Genomic DNA, 19,441 nt, shown 5'->3' with positions numbered 1-19,441 from the left:
AAAAAAACATTTTAAAATAAAATATTATTTAAAATATTTTTATTGTTATTAAGAAAGGTGAAGGGTGATAAATGTATATATAAATATATTTTTTTTTAAAAATATATTAAAATATATATTTTGACTAAAATTCCTGTATCTGCCTTTGTTGATTTTTCCCGATAGTGTGTGGCCCATGGTGGAAAAACTTGACCCGAGTACGGACAAGAGATCTGTACCAACTAGAGCTGGTGACCCTAATAATAATTTAGAAGTATATCCATTTATGGCAGGTTTAGTTGGTAGCATTTCAAAATTTCCAAGGAAGAAGACTTTTAATTTCTATCAATTTAAATTTTAAAAATTGGTGCAATATTTGTTGGACAAACTTGTGTGAGATGGTATCATGGGTCGTATTTTGTGAGACAGATCTCTTATTTGAGTTATCAATGAAAAAATATTACTTTTATGCTAATATTATTACTTTTTATTGTAAATATTGGTAAGGTTGACACGTCTCATAGATAAAGATTCGTGAGATCGTCTCACAAGAGACATATTCTATTTGTTATGGTTTATATATTATATGATATGTTATCAAATGGGAACAAAGAAATGCTTCGGCCCACAAGATAACCGGATACTGATTCATTAGAATAAGAACGAGCAAAGTATCAGTACACATTGATGTCTTTGATCAAACAAAAATATTAGCATAAAAACGAGAGTAATCTCGTTCGCTTGTCTACGAGTGAAAAGTGAACCGAATACTTTTCATAAAATTGAGATTAATATCGAAATTATAAAACCGAAACCTGAAAATTATGTTATTTTTTTAGTTCTCATGCATCAAGACAGAAACTCTACTATGGTCCGAACAAGTGAATCACGCCCATTTGGCCATGAGAGACATCCCCCCAGCCCCCAACAGAACCGCCGCATAGGACTTAATCTGCAGCCTGATATTCCCCTGAAGCTTTGGCCCCATGAAATCCGCCGCCAAGAGATCAACCAGAGCCATGTAGATCAAGAGCCCAGCAGAACAAGCATTCAGCAAGCCTACCGTGATCAGGGCTCGCGGGCTGTCTTCTCTGTAAGTGCTAGACAGCCCGATCCCCAGAGCTATTCCGAACGGGGTCGTGACCGAGAAGAAGAAGGCCATCGCGGCTTTCTTGATGAACTTGTACTCCGCCTGGAGGATGCAGCCGCCCAGGCCCATACCTTCGAACATTTGGTGGAAGCAGAGTGCAGCCACGAGGCCTTTGATTGTGCAGGTGTTGCTGGAGGCGCCGAGAGAGAGGCCTATCACCACCGAGTGGACTATGATTCCTATCTCTAAAACCTGCAATAGCATCATATATGATACATCCTTTGTTGTTAGTTCTTCACAAACGAATTACCATCTCATCGATATTGGGTTCGCTCAAAGGCAAACCTCACACTTTAATCAAATCCACAGCAAAATAAGGGGAAGACGTTGAGTATCTTGACTAATAAAGCTATACACACAAAATTAAATTTTGTTACACATGATCAAATATAGGTGGCAAAGGATAAAAGGTACACGCATGATCGTCAAACTTTGAATATCACGTCCCTGATCCCACTTGGTTATTAAAGCCCACTTCACTTTCAGCCAAGAATATATAGAGCCATAGTGGAATTCGAGGTCCTAACCATTAACAATGGAAGACTTTAGACAACACAAAAAGCCGAGAGACACTTGTCCCTTGCTAAAATTGTTTCTGTTTATTAGGGCAGAGATGTACCTACACAGTCTCCACCCAACCTCTCAGTATCAGTCTTTTGAGTAATTAATGAGATGGGAAGTGGCTTTCCAAATTGGTAATTGAATTTGTTTGGCTTCAGTGGGAAATTAATATCTCTTCAGAACCTAACTCGCATGCATTGGTTTCTGTCTGATCATCCATCCCCTCCAGTCCCCAAGTGTACTCTTTTTTAAGACCAAAGAATTTAAAGAAACATCGAACAGCTGGTTTCCAAAATGTCTCCACTTATTCATTAATATATATATAATTATTAAGTTTAAGTAGAATTCAAACTTATTTAATTACTTTGAATTCACCAAATTAAACGATCTTCCTTCCCCATTCAATGCTAAACCAGACTCGGAAGTAGTGAGCTTTTCGATTTTTGATCACACCCGATAAATTTATGCTTTAGGCAATCAAATATAAAGATACTATTAATTCCCAAGTTAACAGATATTGATGCATTCTTGAAGAAATAGCACTTAATTTCCGAATAATATGTTTTTTTTATGATTATGAGCTCTATAAATTTTTTCAAATATCATCCATACTTTCGTGCAAGATTTTATTTTTTGGGTTTTCGTCAATACATGTGTGTTGTGGGTGCGTTTATTCTGTTTAAACAAATAAAATTTATGTACTAACCATGGCAATCACTCGGTAACGAAGAAGTTGTGAGCCCTCGAATTCCAGCTTGGATCCGTGGTGGTGGCCATGACCATGGAAGTGAGAATGCCCGCCTCCCATCGCGCCCATCTCCTGATCTCCGGCGGCGTCTCCGGCACTCTCAGGGAGCACCACCCCCGGGCTCTGTTTCTTCGAATAAAAACTCGTGGTTAACGAATCCACCATGAGGGTGACAATGGCGGAGAGCATGGCGACGAATCCAGTGAACGGGAACTTATGCCACGGATTATCGTCCAAGCAGCTGGATGTGAGCATGTCGAAGGAATCCGGCAAAACGTGCATGAACCCAGTGGCTAAAATAATGCCCGAAGCGAAGGATTTGACGATCACGAAGAGGCTGCGCTGGGGGCTAAGCGCAGGGACGGAGCGCGTGACGAGCGGGAGAGAGACGCCGATCATGCTGGTGATGAGGATGGACACGATGGCGATGATCTTGAGGCTTAACGCTTTCTTCTTGTTGATGCATGCATCGGCCTCTTCGGCACCGCAACTCTCCACCACGGCCAGTACTCGCGGGACCGAGAAATCGGAAGCCACGAGGAAAACTAAGCAGAGCAGCTTCGAGAGCTGTAGTCCTCTTGAACCCATGATCATGGAAATGATTAGATTTATTTTCCAACTGTATCTTTTCCAACTATATATATACACCCCCGGTTCTTGAATTATAAAATTTATTTAATACATATATTTAAAATTCATGCAATAATGATATGGCAAAAAATCAAACAATATGTGAAAAAATATAAATTCTCACTAAAAAATTCTAACTTCGAGTCAAGTTTGAGACGAAATTCGAGTTTGAAACGGAAAACAAATTCTCCCCCTCATGTAAAATATATAAATGTATAAGCCTGTGGTGGGAACGAGCTATAACACGAAAGGGGTGTGCGCTGAATTCCAGGAAGTAATTTGCATGCGTGTAATTACTGATTCATATCTATCTATTCAGCTATTTAAATTTAATTAATTGCCACCATATTATGTTTTTATTTCACTAAAATAAATAAATAATTAGGAAACTTGAGTTTTCTGTGTACATTTGAATTTGTTACCACGTGGACGAAACTGTTAGCGCCACAGCCACGACACATGCAAAATTAATTATAGCACATCTTTTTATGTAAATTTTTTCGGTAAAAACTTGTGTGAGATGGTCTTACGAGTTGTATTTGTGAGTCGAATCTCTCATTTAGGTCATCTATGAAAAGTATTGTTTTTTATGCTAAAAGTATTGTTTTTATTGTGAATATCGGTTGGGTTGACCCGTCTCATAAACTAAGATCCGTGATACGGTCTCACATGAGACCCACTCAATTTTTTTTACTCTAATAAAATTATTATTTGATATCTTGAAATTAAATTTATTCAAGCCTTCCGTCTATATGATGACAATTTTTCCTACGAGAGCTTAGCATGGAAAATCCAAAACAAAGATAGAGATATTTGTTTTTTTTGGGTTCAAAAATTCTTTGAAATAATTCAGTCAAGTATGAAGATATTATCTCTATCTCCCGAGCTCATACCAAAAACAATACTAACAAGTTCGGATGGGAATCATGTTCGAGTTAGGGCTGCTTCCGCTTGATTTTATTAATATTTTTGAAATGAATATGGAGATTTGAGGTCACATATTTGAGTTTGGAAATCCCCGAACTAAAAAACAAAAGTGAGATGAACGTGAGGACAAAAAACGAAATTCGGAAACAAAATAGAAAATGACAAATTCACCCTGCCCTACGTCGCCCGACTGCCATCCCTAAGCTCTACAAGCATACATTATATCGTGACCATGGCACGTGCACGAATCAAGTCCACTAATCTTCGGCGACGACTTGGAAATATGATAATTACACTTCGTGTCCACAATGGATGTGTTGATTGGCCAAATCTTTTTTTGGGAAAATATTAAAGAATTTTTTTAAATATTTTCTATAACTTTTTTATATAAAATTTATATTTTTACCATAAATATCGATGCTACTTCTTCTGCTCCATTAGGGACCGGATCCCAATTTTGGATACAAACGGTATATATTGAAATTAATTTCTATGCTTACAAATCATATCAAAATTATATATGAACCATATTTAATCTTTTTGATCAATATGTGTTAGTTGTATCACATTGGTTGGATAAAATACTTGAGAGTTGTATATATGGTCTTGGACAATCCTCCTCCCTTGTGCTAGCTTTTGGAGTTGAGTGAGGTCCAAATTCCAATCTTAACATGGTATCAGAGCCCGAGTTCCACCGTTATGCGTTGGACTGCCCATAATTGGGTCACCCGTTCTGTCCATAATTGGATCATTTGTAAACTTAACGCTCTAGATGTTCATTCTACGAGTGATAGAAATATTTGTAGGGATAGACCATCGAGTAGCTAAAATTTTCCAACTATATGTGTCGCTCCATTTTGTGATTGGGTAATTTGTATTTTCGTCCCCATATTTTTTATATAGTTAGTAATGTATTCATATAACTTATGGACTGTAAAAATTATAATATGTAAGTAAAAATTATTGTCAAATACATTAAATTAAGGAAGTGGAATGCAAATTATTTGTTCCATATTACAATGATATGTTTGTATGAAAAATGAGATTGCAATTCCGATCCTATTTCTAATTATTGAATTTAAGCAAGATGGAAAAATAAACTTCTAGCAGTTTCTTCTCCAAAAAGTAGGTGACTTGTGCTTCTATAGTCAATGGTTAATTTAGTGATTTAGGTGAGTGGTCATGCACGAGAGTGCCGAAGGTACAACTCTCCGACGCTCAAGTCATCAATTATTTAATTAAATTATATCAATAAAACAATATTGATTGAAATGTAAAATTGAATTCTTCTCCCAAATGTGAAGAGTTCGAACTATTTTGTACAAAAGCAAAAATTTACGTGAGACGGTTTCACGGGTCGTATTTTGTGAGATAGATATCTTATTTGGGTCATCCATGAAAAAAACATTATTTTTTATTGTGAATACCATTATGGTTGATCCGTCTCACAAATAAATATTCGTGAGATCATCTCACAATGGACTTATCATTGTACCAAATATGAGTGTCGTTTCAAATATATTCTCAAATGAGATAATTCATTTCAAATCAAATATTGTCAACTAACACCTAAATCAAATAACAATTTGTCAAAATATCATAAATACGCCATGCATTTTAAAACTTCATTTAATAATGTAATAGTTTGTCAAAATATCATAAAGGGAAATAAAAAATATAATAACAGTATTCATGTGTAGTGTACTGTGTACGCATTACAACCGCACACAACGTATCCCCACGTGACAGTTAGAAATTAGAGAAATTTGATCGAAAAGGGAAGAAAAAACATGGACAACCCCAACAACGCCGTCTGTGGGAATCGAACCCACGACCACGTGGTTAAAAGCCACGCGCTCTACCAGCTGAGCTAAGACGGCGGTTAATTTTCATCAGCCGTTGAAAAATAATAAAGCAAAATCCATGGTTCCGGAATAACCCTCTGCGGCCTTACTTGAAGAGCGCCTCCAAAAACCAAACAAGAACTCCTGAAGGAATCCAAGAAACAATTGTGAAGTATCAGAAAACCCTAGAATCACTATACTGATGGAGACCCCGCCGGAAAACAAGACATCACAGAGCGAGCCCCAAATTGTGGATATGCGGTCCGTGGTGGAGGCGATCTCCGCTGAAGATTCCGACGCCCCTCTCTACGAGGTTGAGAGCTTATGCATGCGCTGCGGCGATAATGTACGACGCCATTTATACTAATTGTGCATTTGTGCTTTCCGGTTCTTACGCTGCTCTGCTTGCAAAAGTGCTGTGGGTTTATGTATTATTGTTTCATACTTGGACTATGTTCTTGTCTTTCTTCATTATTCTTGATACTGTTTTGATTTATCTGGGCATTGTATGTTTCTATTGATACTTTTAGTAGTCATGAGGTCATGATTATTATTGTAGTTCAGGGAGTCGAACTAGACTTAAAGAAGAAATTCTATACTTTAGCATTAGTCTTAAGACGATTTTATAGTAACATTTTGGATGTAACTTTACCTGCACCACACTTGTATGCAAATGATATTAATAGTTCGGATGTGAAAAATGTTCTAAATAGAGGTCGAGGCGGCATAGGCGGTCCTCGATTGGCCCATCTTTGTCTATAGCGGTCTCTATAGGCGGTCTGAAGCTATCCGGCGAGCGAGGAGGCGGTGGAGGCAAATTCTAGTTAAGTCAAATAATTTTAAAACCACTCAAAGTCAATCAATTTAAAAAACTTAGATATAATAAAACATCCCTCATTCTCTTTTGTATTTATTTTTGGTTTCAAGTGTTCTCAACTATAAGCCATCGCCTGCCTCAAACCGCCTCCAGCCGCCAATACCATCAGCCAGCACCTTAATTATTTTGCTAGTTTGCATTTATATATTTATTTGCATTTTTTCTATATTGTATGAAGCCTTTTTTTTATGCATAAACGTTATTTAATTACATATATTACATAAAAAACAGTGATTATTTGTAATTACATTGTATGATTATTTATAGTTACTTATAAAAAATTGCTAAAAAAATTCAACCGCTTAGGCGGTTGGCGGTCACTGACCTCCCCGCTACCATCTCTCGCCATTTACGACATTGGATGTGAAGAAGAAGTCCTATACTTTTTTGCAGAAGTTGATGGTCTATCTTACATGACACTGTTAAAATTCATGATTTATGTTTGGAAAATGTTATTTTTAACTTAATCATTAGCAATGCGCCAATGTCATTTCTAATTTTTTTCTCGTTTAACAGGGGATAACAAGGTTTTTGTTAACTCTCATTCCACATTTTAGAAAGGTAACTTCCTTGTTCTTTCTCCCATTGTGTATTGAATTAAAGTTGTCTTCAAGATAAAAAAATTTGAATGTCAAATGAACTGGAACATTATTTTCTTCAATGGATACTACTGTCATGTGTGGGAGACTTATTTCTGATTCAAGAAAATACTTCTTGTTTTCCGCTTGAAACTTGATTTGTACATCTTTTCTCAGATACTGCTGTCAGCTTTTGAATGCACCCATTGTGGGGAGAGGTATTTCACCTTTTCTCTTTCCAAGTACACAAGAATCTGTCATTTTAAGATTTTCTTTTCAATATTTTTTATACCTTTGTGCTTTCTTTCTGAAGGAATAATGAAGTGCAATTTGCCGGTGAAATCCAACCTAATGGTTGTCAATACCGTCTGAAAGTACCATCAGGTGATAAAAAGGTTGTCTTCCATGGAGTTTGATTATCTTGGTTAGTTAGACTGTTCAAACTACTACATGTTGACACATGTAAGTGTGGCTGTGGATGATTTTTGGTTGGGTCGGTTTGATTGTTCCCTACTGATTTGTATATTATCATGCTGGTTGGCTTCTTATTGCAGATGTTTAACCGTCAGGTTGTGAAATCAGAAACTGCCACAATCAAGGTTCTTTTCTTAACTACTTACTAACTATGATGCATGGATACGGGTACGAGTATCGTATCGAATACGATACGGATACGGCGACACGTCAAAATTTGAAAATATAAGACACGATACGGCTAGGATACGACAATCATTAAAATATATATAAATATTATATATATTTATATTTATATAAATTTAGTATTGAGAAATAAAAATTATAGAGATAGATGTAATATTTCATTAATCATAATATCTTAAGTACAAAATATTAAATGCAAAATCCATCTTAAGCAAGTAAAAGAAATCAAACATCCATATCGGTTGAATTCAGAGACGCTTGAGCAGAAATGTAATGAAAGAGATGGACAAATGTATTTAGGGATTTAAAAGCCCATTCTAATTTATTTTAAATTATTTTCCTTTTAGTCTTTTTTTTAATTAACCCCTAAAACTTTTAAATATTTGCAATTTTGCCCAAACGTATCCGAAAAACGTATCCACGCCGTATCCATGGCGTGTCCTCGCCGTGTCCAAAACGTATCCGGATGGTCAACCCTAAACAAAGTCAACGATACGGATTTTGAGGTATCCGACACGCGTATCCGCGTGTCGTATCCGTGTCGTATCCGTATCCGATACTTCAAAAAAAATTTTTTTAAGGTACCCGTGCTACATAGCTTACTAAGCATTTGAGTTGCAATGCACGGGCATGCATATTGACTGAGGTGATTGTTACCAATTTCTTGTGAACGTATAAAGCTTGGATGTTTTTGACTCGGAATGCAGTTTCCCTCTCCCAAATTGTGTCAATATTTTATCAATAATTTTCACCACTGTGAAACATTTTATTATTTTTTATGTTCCTTTTGCAGATCCCTGAGCTGGATTTTGAGATTCCTACTGAGGCTCAGCGTGGGTCTTTGTCAACAGTATTTTCCTGATATCTTCTCAGTTCAACATCTGTTTCTTTTTATTGGAGAATAAGTTAAATTGAGCATGAGAATGAATTGGCTCACAACTTGCATTTGGTTCTGTTTAAAATAAAGAGAAACTGCCACGTGTTTCTGTTATGTATTCGTTTTTGTGTGTTTCAAAGAGAAAGTAAATAGTGAACAATCATAATTGCTTATTACATTTGTATCTGGGTCATTGAAATTTACATATGATGCTTTTGTCCAATTTTGATTCTAATGCAAAATATATGCTTGAGATGTAACGTTTTATATGAACAACCTTATTTTGCTTTAGATAGTTGAATATGGCATAAAGGTCACAGTAGATGCAGTTCCATACAAACTAATAGGTTTATTCATGCTGTACAAGTGGGCTATAGGTTTATTATCAACCCGGATGCACCCTTTTATCTTTCATGGTTTACTTTTGCCATCCATTTGGTATGTTTACAGGTTGAAGGAATACTGGTCCGGGCTGCAGATGAGTTGGAAGCCCTTCAGGATGAGAGAAAGGTATGTTGTTTAAATTCAGATACTTGCTTTCTAAAAAACCATCATTCTACTCATAATTATTTTTCATTTTTGGGGGTGGGGACATTCAGAAAGTGGATCCACAGACTGCGGAAGCAATTGATGTATTCTTGATAAAGCTGAGAGCTTGTGCCACTGGAGATTCACATTTTACTTTAATTCTTGATGATCCTTCTGGAAACAGCTTCATCGAGAACCCGTATGTGTCTAATTATTTGATGCAAAGATATCACCGCAAGCTGAAATTTGAACAGGAAAAACCCAGTATTATCTAATCTGCTTGCATGTTTGAGGTAAGTAATGTGGAGAATAACTAATAAATTTTGATTAGGTATGCTCCTTCACCTGATCAATTGTTGATGATAAAGTCCTATGAGAGAACACCTGAGCAACATGCTGCGTTAGGATATCTCGTGGAGGCATCACAAGTAGGAGCACCCTATGCTGAACCAACTACAGATGGGACCACCAGTATTCCACAAATCCAAAATGAGCCACATGGTTCAGTTGGAGCGAAAGCTGGTCGTAAAGCAATAGCTCAGGGTAATAGTGTGGAAAGTGCTGATGCTTTGTTTCGATATTCGTCGCCTGAAGAGGTAGTATAACTCATCCTTTTCCCTTTTTTTGTGTATTCTACCTATGCATTCACTTGGACATGATTTCATAATTTCTTTATTATGTCATTGGATCATAATCACTGCTTCACTTTGTGGGCAGGTCATGACTTTTCCATCAACCTGTGGAACTTGTGCCACCAAATCTGATTGTCGAATGTTTGTAACGAGTATCCTTTTTTTAAAAAAAGTTTATCCTTTATGATGAGATGTACCAGGAAAGGTCCCTATTTTTTATGTAAGGATGTGCTGTGTTACTTGCTATCGCTTAATTTCTAAGGCAAGAGTTGCATATCTTGAGTTGTGAGGACATGTTCTCTGGGTGATTTTGCTTCTTGATTTATCTCGGATCATGTATCGTTGATACCAAAGTTGATTTATCTCATGTTGAGTTATTGTATCAGTTGCCGCTGCTGACAATATCATAGTGCCCTTATTTTCATATTTTAGATGTATTGGAATCCGTTCTTTCATAGAATTAGAACTGATTTAGTATGCTAGTGCTTAACAGGCTAAACCACCTATTAAGTACCCGACCTTTTTCTTCATTTCGTGTAAATTTTTCTAGCAATACATTGTGCGAGAGGTATTTGTTCCAACAGGTATACAAAACTTAGCCTAAGATTGTTTAGCAGTTGACTCTGATGTATTGATTATCTGTCATTGAATTGGCAAGCTTAACTATCGACAGATATTCCTTATTTTAGAGAAGTTATTGTAATGGCCTCCTCTTGCGATGGTTGTGGTTACCGTAATGCTGAGGTATGCATCTGTCAAAATCCCTCTGGCTCTATTTTATGTGCTAATGTCAGTTCTCTTTATTTGATTCTCTCTACTTTATGCTCATTTCATGTGCTTTGCAGGTGAAGCCTGGTGGTCCTATTTCTGACAAAGGAAAAAGGATTACAGTTCATGTGAAGAACGTAAGAGACCTTTGCAGGGATGTCATAAAGGTATGCAATTTTGGTAAGTAGCTGGGATGTCACTGTCATTTTTCTTATTCACGAATGAGCTGTTTATTTCAGTAATATGTTCACCAACACGTGGAACATGTAAGCTTATGCTTGGTGACTTTTGAATCAACTGTGAATGAGATTTACTTGGATAATCAAAGGTTATAATCTTTAAATGTATCCGATCTGTCATTATGCCGAGTGACCTCCAGAGTTCTAGATGTCACTTACCCTACTTGATGTTATGTTGAAATTCTTTGATGCAAGAGTTGGTTTTGTTACTGAAGTTTTATGTTGTATATATCTATACGACGAGAGCATGCAAGAATAATGCTTTTTCTGGAAAATATTTGTTCGTCTCAGATTATCACCTTTTTTTTATGGATTGCTTCACTTTTGACATTTCAAAGAAAGACAATACATGGCATTATTATTTATTTAGACCTTTTCATATGGACCTTAGACCTTATAGTTTGTATTTTCTGCTTTTTTTTAATAAGATTTTCCGTGTGGAATTGAGTTTCAATAGCATTTGCCTGGTGCAAAAGCATCAATGTCCCACCATATTTTCAAAATTATAAAATTGTTAAGAACATTGCTGAAAGATAATGCTATAAAATATTGGAAGTATTAAATTCAAATTTAGTTGCAGAAACAGGTGTCATTGCATCTTTTATTTTACTACCAGAATTATATCATTCTATGTTACTACGGCTCAATTGCCCCATCCCACAATTTAATAGATTTTTCTGTTTTTGTTGCGCCTCAAAAGGCTTTCCCTTTCTCCACTTTGGATCGGACAGACTGCTACAAAAACTCTAATTCCTTGTCATTAAACACCTCTCGCAGTCTTCCATGTTTTGTTAATATAATTCTGATTAATGAACTATCGATATGGTAGTCGGACACGGCTGGTGTGATCATTCCGGAGATTGAGTTGGAATTGACCAGTGGCACTTTAGGTGGACTTGTCACAACTGTTGAAGGTTTGATTTCAAAGATTGGTGAGAGTGAGTATCTTTTTTTTTCTCCTTCCACCTCTCCTCGACGTGTTCCTCTTTTCAATTGAATATTTCTGTTTATTTCGGGGTAGAGCAAGGGAGGTCTAGAAATATAAATAGTTAAGCACGGTACTATGGTGCCTTCAATCCATTAATGGGAGATTGGGAAACATGCCTATTAAGTTGGAACAGAATAAGGTGCGTTTTTTTGTTTAGGAGCATGCACATTATTGGCTTCTAATCCTTGTGTGAGCTTTTCCTGGAATGAAAGTGAGATTTCTGTTGTTATGTTTGTGCATGCTTCATCCCATAATTGTCCATCTCTGATGCAAATGCCATTAAATTATATGTTAAATTTGTGATAACCTCGTATATGCAATTTGATGAACGACTCTAAAGAGGTTCACACTAAAATTTAAATGTCACGAGTCTCCAAATTTCAAAACTAACCGTCAAATTACTTGCAGGTCTTGAGAGAGTACATGGTTTCACGTTTGGTGATAGTGTAGATTATACTGAAAAGGTCAAGTGGCAGGAGTTTAGGGCAAAACTTGAAAAGGTACTCACTCTAGTATTGACAATGTCAACTCTACTATGGTCAACTCTACCATCCCTGAAATTTAGGCCTTTTCTTCCCCCTGTTTTGCACTTGCATACTTTCTCTTGATGCTTGAATCAACCCATTGCTCCTTGTACTCTTGTTCTTTGCAATATCTATGCTGCATATTCTCATTGTTATTATATTTTCTATTAATCTTGTTCTGTTATGGTGTTTGGTTCCTCGGGTTTGAACTTTCGTTCTTCTTTGAATTGGGATGGTATGGAATTTTTCGTACTATTGTTCCTTGTTTTCTTTAATGATTATTGTTCAAGTAGAACACAATGATTGTGTGGTGAGCTTACTCTAAGAGGTATGCTGTCTGTTGACTATATATAGATGTAAGACCTCCACTAGATGGGCGATCTACTTCCTCAAACATGAATTAGACTAGCTTTAACAAGCTCTCGAGGAAACTGTACGGACGCTTCATTAATTTCTGCATCATTTTTCCATATTGGGGAAAGTCACTGTAACATGTACATTTGGGTATGGAAAGATAACAGTTGATATGGCATATAGAGAACTTTGAAAGAATCGACAAATAAAAGCCAATTTTATGCAAACTGGGATGGGCTTTGCTGCAAATGGTATACATAGATTTTCAATCTGCAAATATCCATCTGTGTCATTTGTAAACTTGGTTAATCGCCCTGACCTTGCAAGTTGTTTACTTGAATCTTTTTTCTTTGGAAATTGTGAATTTCGGGGATACACGTGTGTGTGCCTGATTAGAACTCTTGAAAAAGCATGCTAATGTATAGTATCCAATAGCAATGTCAAGTTGTCATATATTTTCGGCAGTTGAAAAGCTTGGAAGAACCTTGGACTTTGATTATTGATGATGCTTTGGCAAACTCATTTGTTGCCCCGGCAACTGATGAATTAAAAGACGATAATCAGCTGACATGTAAGTCTGTCCCCCGATATTTTTTCAAAAGTCAATCAATCGTTTTCCAGGAAAATAGTTGTAGAATTTACTTAGTGTTGATGAATGTGTGATGCCAGTGGAGGAATACGAGAGGAGTTTGGAGCAAAATGAGGAACTGGGACTAAATGATATGGATACGTCTTCAGCTGATGGTTACGTTGATGCCAAGTGATGCGTTAGTGTTGTATGCTATTTTTGTATTCGTTTGTTTTAATATTTGACGTTGTGTTACTGAACAATAGAAGAAAGGGATTTGTTATTTATTTTTAATTTAAAGAAAATTGGTGTCGCTGCGGCACAATTTTGTCTGCAATGATAAGGAGTTGGGAGTATATATCGTTATATTTATTCTGCCATTAATAGGTCAGAGTTGACAGGGATTATTTGGTTATTTCGATCCTACTCTGGGGTTGATTAATGGTCATAAAAAGACCATGTAATTTTTTAATATTATAAAATACATCTCTCTTTATTACTATTGAATCAACATATCTTCCCAATCATAATATCAGATAAATCTGTTTACTCGGTATCTAGAAATTTACCTATTTCAGGCGTGAATTTGCCAGGAGTCATTCCTCCACACTCGGGAAATCTCTCTTTTCTTGTCTTCCTGGATTCGAGCAACAAGAGCTTTCATGGAATTCAGGTCCCATTCCAGCTACAATTGCCAATTTATCAAGATTTGAAGAGCTACAGTTGAGCCTGAACTCCTTCGAAGGGAAAATTCCCCAAGAAATCGGATATCTTCGTGCCCTGTGGAAAGGAATCTGCTGACAGGACCAATTCCATTGAGCATCTTCAACATCTCGACTTTAGAAATGATCGGGCTGTCGCCTAATAATCTAACCGGCAAAGTTCCAACAACCTTCCGAACCCGGAGGGGCTGTATCTTTCAAACAATTTGTTACTTGGATCAATACCTCCAAGTTAACTAAAATGTGACAAGCTAAAAGTGCTGTCCCTAAGCGGTAATTATTTCAGAGGAAGCAAACCAAGAGAAATTGGAAATTTGACTACCTTATAGGTCAAATTTATCCAATCACAATCGGTTAAAAAAAATGAGCTCGTTATGTTGATCCATAGATAGGAACTAATTGTAAATATAAATCATGGTTATTTGATTAACACAAAATTTTCTGATGAGACAATTATATGGGTCAATTTTGTGAGACGGGTATTCTATTTGGGTCGCTCATAAAAAAATATTATTTTTTATTGTAAATATAAATAATATTGACTAATCTCACAAATAAAGATTTGGATAAAATTCCACCGGAGATGGGCAATCTGCAGAAACTAGAGGTGTTTGGGTTGGACTGGAATTATTTAAGCGGCTCTCTTCCATCAAGTATCTTCAACATTTCAGCATTGATGATCTTTATATTCGCACAACTATTCCCTAGATATTTTACCGAGGTTGAATGAATATTATGAAAAACGTGGCTTGTGCACTAGACTTCCTTCACAATGAAAATGTAACACCAGTGTCCATTGTGTACCTGAAACCATACAATGTCCTGCTTGACAAAGATGTGGTTGGATGTGCTAGCGATTTTGGCATATCAAAGCTACGGCATGGATGGGAGACTACAGCACCGACGAAGACATCGGCCACAATTGGTTATATGGCACCAGGTGTTAGTACTTGCTGTAAATGCAAGAAAACAACACTTTCTCGAAAAATTTTCTACAGCTACAGTATACTCTTGATGGAACATGTTTTCAGGATCTAGTTTAAAGATATGGATAAGGGAATCATTTCCTGATGCAATCGTGCATGTGATAGATCCTAATATGCTAATACAAGGAGAAGAAAATGAAGAAAATTTTGATGCATAGGCGAGGTGTTTATCACTTGTAGTGGGACTGGCACTGGAATACAACTCACCTGGCTGTGGGACAGTCAGCATCCGAGAATCTGTAATGACATTGAATAAGATTAAACTTCAGTTGCCTCGTCATTGAGGGGAAAGGGAAGGGAATAATTACTGCTACTTTCGATATATCAATTGCATATCATCATTGTCCCACTCGGAATACCCAGTTCAAGAGACAGCTCCACGCCAACCTGACACATTACATAACAGCTAAGGTTTCCAAATGCATTCATTCTTTCGTACCATAGTTATGTTAATCACTTTCGACAGCCATTCCCACGAACCCAGAGACACAAACAGACATCACACATAGTGTATAGAATTTGTACACCACTTTTTTCCCCATTTCAACTGTAGGGACATTTGGATATTAGGCTATGCACTTCACGCTCGGATCCACCATGCTTGCAATTTTTTCGTTTTGTTGGACTTCTGATGAAGTGTTTGAGAAGTGTTGGCACCCCATGTATTTTCTGACTGTGGGAGGGAACATCGCCACCAGTAAACTAATACACAAGATATAAATCTAACAGGAATAACTAATCTGAACTATATGGTGAACGGAAAATCCATGATCTCGTCTTTTACAGCAGTAATCATCGAGTTGCATCAATTTCTTCATACTGAAATTACTTATGGTGCAGGATTAAAAAAATTACTCATGGTGCAGGATTTAAAAAAAATTACTCATGGTGCGGATGATTGATAGCATTTTAGGTCTGTCTCGATTCTTGGGCAAGGCAAAAACATAACCACCCTTCATGAAACAGGCAAAACATGGTTGCCACGTCATTTGTAGAGGGCTTCCATCGTGTCCTTCAACCGTTGAAGGTCTGCTCCAATGACTTCGGAGGCTTTCTTACCATTTAGAAAAAAGAGCAGTGTAGGCTGCATCAAGCAACTACCTCAGCATCAGATCAATCTATGTAACCACGCCCATCCAACTAATAATGGTTCATGAATAATTTAACTTTAGCAACGCTATTCATATGCATCAGGATAGAGACAGATAATATCATAAAACGCATTTTCATAATTTCAAATACTTCCGCTCCTGGCAAGTTGCATCCTTTTTTGTCCTATAACATTTTTGAAAACATGCATTCGATCTATGAGGTAGTCATGCCTTGTGCTACCATTTTTCACATTGATTCCAAAAGGGATGACTAGAATCAATCATATCCCCAACATTTATGCCTGAACTTCGGTGGACAAATTCCATTTTTAAAAACAAATCTTCACCAGGCATTATTTCGGTGCGCCTTCTAAGTTTAAGAGCACCAGGACAGTGGACAAAAAGGCACAAGATCTGTGAAAAAAGATAAAAGGCACAAGAGAAGTGGTTTTACCACAGAATGTATATTTAGCTTGCTCAACTCATTTCCTAGCTCTTCCTGCATCCAAAATTCAATCACCATGGATATCATACCAGCAAAGAGTCAAAGGCATCTTTAAAAAATGCCTGAGCTCTGTTTAAATTGAAGGATCTTGACATAGAATTGATAAGCAGAGTTTAATCTTTAAACTATTAAATAAGAATTTCTTTTTTGCTAAACAAAAATAATTCAATATATATTTGTATTTGCTAAACACCAATTAATAAAATGCATTAGAAATTGCATTGATTTCAACACAACGTTGAGACATGTTGGCTCTGGGAAAGAGGTCAATTTCTGAGTGAAGTTTACCTTATCAATATCAATTTTATAAGTGGTGACATGGGGATATTTCTCACTTAGTTGCCCAATTACAGGAGACAATAACCTACCTGCAAAGAATAGTTCAAAGTTCATACTATAAACAGAAGTACAAAAGTAACTAGCAAAAACCTCACATAACAATGCGCTGACCAGATGCTCAATATAATTGTTAACAAAACTTACAAGGACCACACCAAACAGCAGTGAAGTAGAATATTGCTGGCAATGATTCATCTACACGAGATTCGAGATAGAAATCAGTACAAAATTATGCAAATAGAAGACAACAAAGTAAAAAACTAAAGACATGAAAACATAAAATATCGGTATCCATACCTTGTACCTTGCGGAGAGAATCAGTAAACTGTTCCTTAGACTCGATCGACACAATATTTGACGGATCTGTAATTTGGTCCCAATGAGTAATGGGAAAAAAAGAACATATAACACATTAGAGAAAACAAAACTCAGGCAAACAATGAAATTTAACTACTATAGTCCACGACTAAAATCAAATGGCTTCTTAAAACATTAATCACTGGTGATATTTTCGATTGGGTGTAATAATTAAGTTTCAGAAACATAACAACCAATAGGTAGTCGTGATACTTTTCTTTAATTTCTCCATTCCAATTTTTGAGAAAAAAGATTATCAGTTTTTGATAATCAAAGTATACTTCAACATCGAGAGAAACTATGAGGTCAAATTTGATATTGTCAAAAAACCAAGTGCAGAAACTCTGGCTGGCGCCACAAATTTTCTTGCACACTGCCACACCAAAGTATAACACATATACAATTCCTTTTTAAAGTCATAGACCCAACATCATGAAATATTGAGAGAAAAAGTACCAAGACTAAATTATACTTTGAAATGAAATTTAGTCACCTCAACTGAGAGCTAGACCAAAACATTGTCAAACCACCGAACGAGTAAGCGTTCGTTTCGCACTGGAACCAAGTACCACCACATAATTTTTAATTCAAGGGGTTATTGTTTGTTTTATTACACTAGCAACATCGAATGAATGGCACCTCGTCTTTTAAATCAAACCCAAATTATAGCAACTCAAGGCATACATGGTCTACACAGATTGCTGAATCCAAGGTTTCGGAAAACAATGAGGGTTGCCATATGAAGTTCTGGTGCGTAAAGGAGTTTGCCATGTGGTGGCGGTTGGAATGGTTTTTTTATTTTCTTTCCAAATTTTCCAATTCTTTTGATTTTTTAGTTATTGACTAATTTTCAAAGTTTCTATTTTCTTATTCTTTTATTTATTGTTAAAAAATCCGTGACGGTCATCACGGCTGTTCCACGAAAGGTCCATGAATCACGCATATTCACATGATTTTCCAGAACAGTGTCTATTTTTGACAATTTTCTGTTCAGTGCTTATCCAATCTGTCCTGCTCCCACTGACTCTCACCCTAACAACTCCTTTATCCGAAATTCGAAATCCAAGCATAGAAAAATCAAGAGAAAAAAAATCTAAAATTAACTACAATCTAGATAGCAAGTAACAGTGCTACACGAGTTTCTATTATAGTTGTAAGTAGAGAAACAGAAACCTGATGAGGATGAAGAGGAGAAGCTCCGGAAATGGGTTTGTACAGCTGATTGATAATTAAAAGCTCCGCCTGGGGCAATTGAGGAAATGAACCGTGGACTGGACTTATCTTCAGCGAATAATAGAGCAGAATACGCGGCGGCGGAGGAAAGTACGAGACTCTCGCTGATCGAAGACGATCTCGCGACGGTGCGTGGCGCCGTGTCAGCCACCAGACGACGTATTACGACGCTGAGTCCTTTCATTTCGCTGCTTAAAAGTTTCCGTAGGGCTTTGAATAAATATATAAATTGTGGATTTTTGTTTGTTTTTAATAAATTTAATTAAGACGAATTAAGCCACAAAATATTTATTTGGAACTCACAACCTATGGAAAATGGCTTTTTCAACTGCAAAAATTAATTATATATACTATTAAAAGATACACATACATTGCATGTGTTATTATTATTTTTAATTTGATCAAATAATATTAAATAATTAACACGAAATTATTTTCGATTTAGAAAAGTTGTTCGATTTAAAAGAGAAGTTTTATTTTGATTTTTTTTTATTTAAAATAAAGAGTGACTTGAAAAGGTTGTAAGTATGGTAAGAAGGGTAATTATGGAATTAAATATTTTGGTGTCCTCAAAAGTAGTTATTCTAAGACCCTCACACTTAATATAATAGTATAGAGTATAGATGTGTGAGTGAGTTAAAAAAAAACTGCTTGAAGAGGAAACTAAAATTTCTTCTCTTTTTACCATTCTCTTCAACACCACATATAAATTATAATAATTCCAACCACATCAATCTTGCGTCTGAAATCTTCCACAAAAATGAAATCCCTAACCG

At 36.3% G+C, this 19,441-nt stretch overlaps 3 protein-coding genes and 1 non-coding gene across 6 annotated transcripts; 1 reads left to right on the top strand and 3 right to left on the bottom strand.

The window, feature by feature from the left end:
• Positions 1 to 612: 612 nt before the first annotated feature.
• On the bottom strand, positions 613 to 3,227 carry LOC140821392 (fe(2+) transport protein 1-like). Its single transcript, XM_073181871.1, has 2 exons — positions 2,397 to 3,227; positions 613 to 1,321 (listed from the first exon to the last, which is right to left on the bottom strand). The coding sequence occupies exons 1-2, from the start codon at positions 3,030 to 3,032 to the stop codon at positions 866 to 868; spliced, it is 1,092 nt and encodes a 363-aa protein (XP_073037972.1). The 5' UTR covers positions 3,033 to 3,227; the 3' UTR covers positions 613 to 865.
• A 2,575-nt stretch (positions 3,228 to 5,802) lies between these two features.
• On the bottom strand, positions 5,803 to 5,875 carry TRNAK-UUU (transfer RNA lysine (anticodon UUU)). The gene has a single exon. It is a non-coding gene; the product is annotated as a tRNA-Lys (tRNA).
• LOC140821380 (uncharacterized) lies at positions 5,852 to 13,883 on the top strand. 2 transcript variants are annotated; one of them, XM_073181856.1, is made up of 16 exons: positions 5,861 to 6,185; positions 7,233 to 7,277; positions 7,472 to 7,512; positions 7,608 to 7,689; positions 7,849 to 7,893; positions 8,748 to 8,804; positions 9,282 to 9,341; positions 9,431 to 9,558; positions 9,691 to 9,955; positions 10,077 to 10,143; positions 10,665 to 10,735; positions 10,837 to 10,926; positions 11,828 to 11,936; positions 12,395 to 12,486; positions 13,330 to 13,435; positions 13,534 to 13,880. In XM_073181856.1, exons 1-16 carry the CDS (start codon positions 6,042 to 6,044, stop codon positions 13,626 to 13,628), a joined length of 1,497 nt encoding a protein of 498 aa, XP_073037957.1. In that variant the 5' UTR covers positions 5,861 to 6,041; the 3' UTR covers positions 13,629 to 13,880. The 2 variants fall into 2 exon arrangements, with proteins under 2 accessions (XP_073037964.1, XP_073037957.1); XM_073181863.1 differs by lacking the exon at positions 11,828 to 11,936 and having other exon boundaries at positions 5,852 to 6,185; positions 10,837 to 10,939; positions 13,534 to 13,883.
• Positions 13,884 to 15,857: 1,974 nt separating this feature from the next.
• Positions 15,858 to 18,893, bottom strand: LOC140821367 (thioredoxin O2, mitochondrial-like). 2 transcript variants are annotated; one of them, XM_073181850.1, is made up of 6 exons: positions 18,606 to 18,893; positions 17,373 to 17,438; positions 17,220 to 17,270; positions 17,025 to 17,104; positions 16,686 to 16,730; positions 15,858 to 16,237 (listed from the first exon to the last, which is right to left on the bottom strand). In XM_073181850.1, the coding sequence occupies exons 1-6, from the start codon at positions 18,847 to 18,849 to the stop codon at positions 16,196 to 16,198; spliced, it is 528 nt and encodes a 175-aa protein (XP_073037951.1). In that variant the 5' UTR covers positions 18,850 to 18,893; the 3' UTR covers positions 15,858 to 16,195. The 2 variants fall into 2 exon arrangements, with proteins under 2 accessions (XP_073037951.1, XP_073037946.1); XM_073181845.1 differs by having other exon boundaries at positions 15,858 to 16,224; positions 18,606 to 18,891.
• Positions 18,894 to 19,441: the final 548 nt, after the last annotated feature.

The sequence above is a fragment of the Primulina eburnea genome, chromosome 2, assembly GCF_022965805.1.
Source record: "Primulina eburnea isolate SZY01 chromosome 2, ASM2296580v1, whole genome shotgun sequence".
NCBI lineage: Eukaryota > Viridiplantae > Streptophyta > Magnoliopsida > Lamiales > Gesneriaceae > Primulina > Primulina eburnea.
This window is presented reverse-complemented; position numbering and strand designations above follow the sequence as displayed.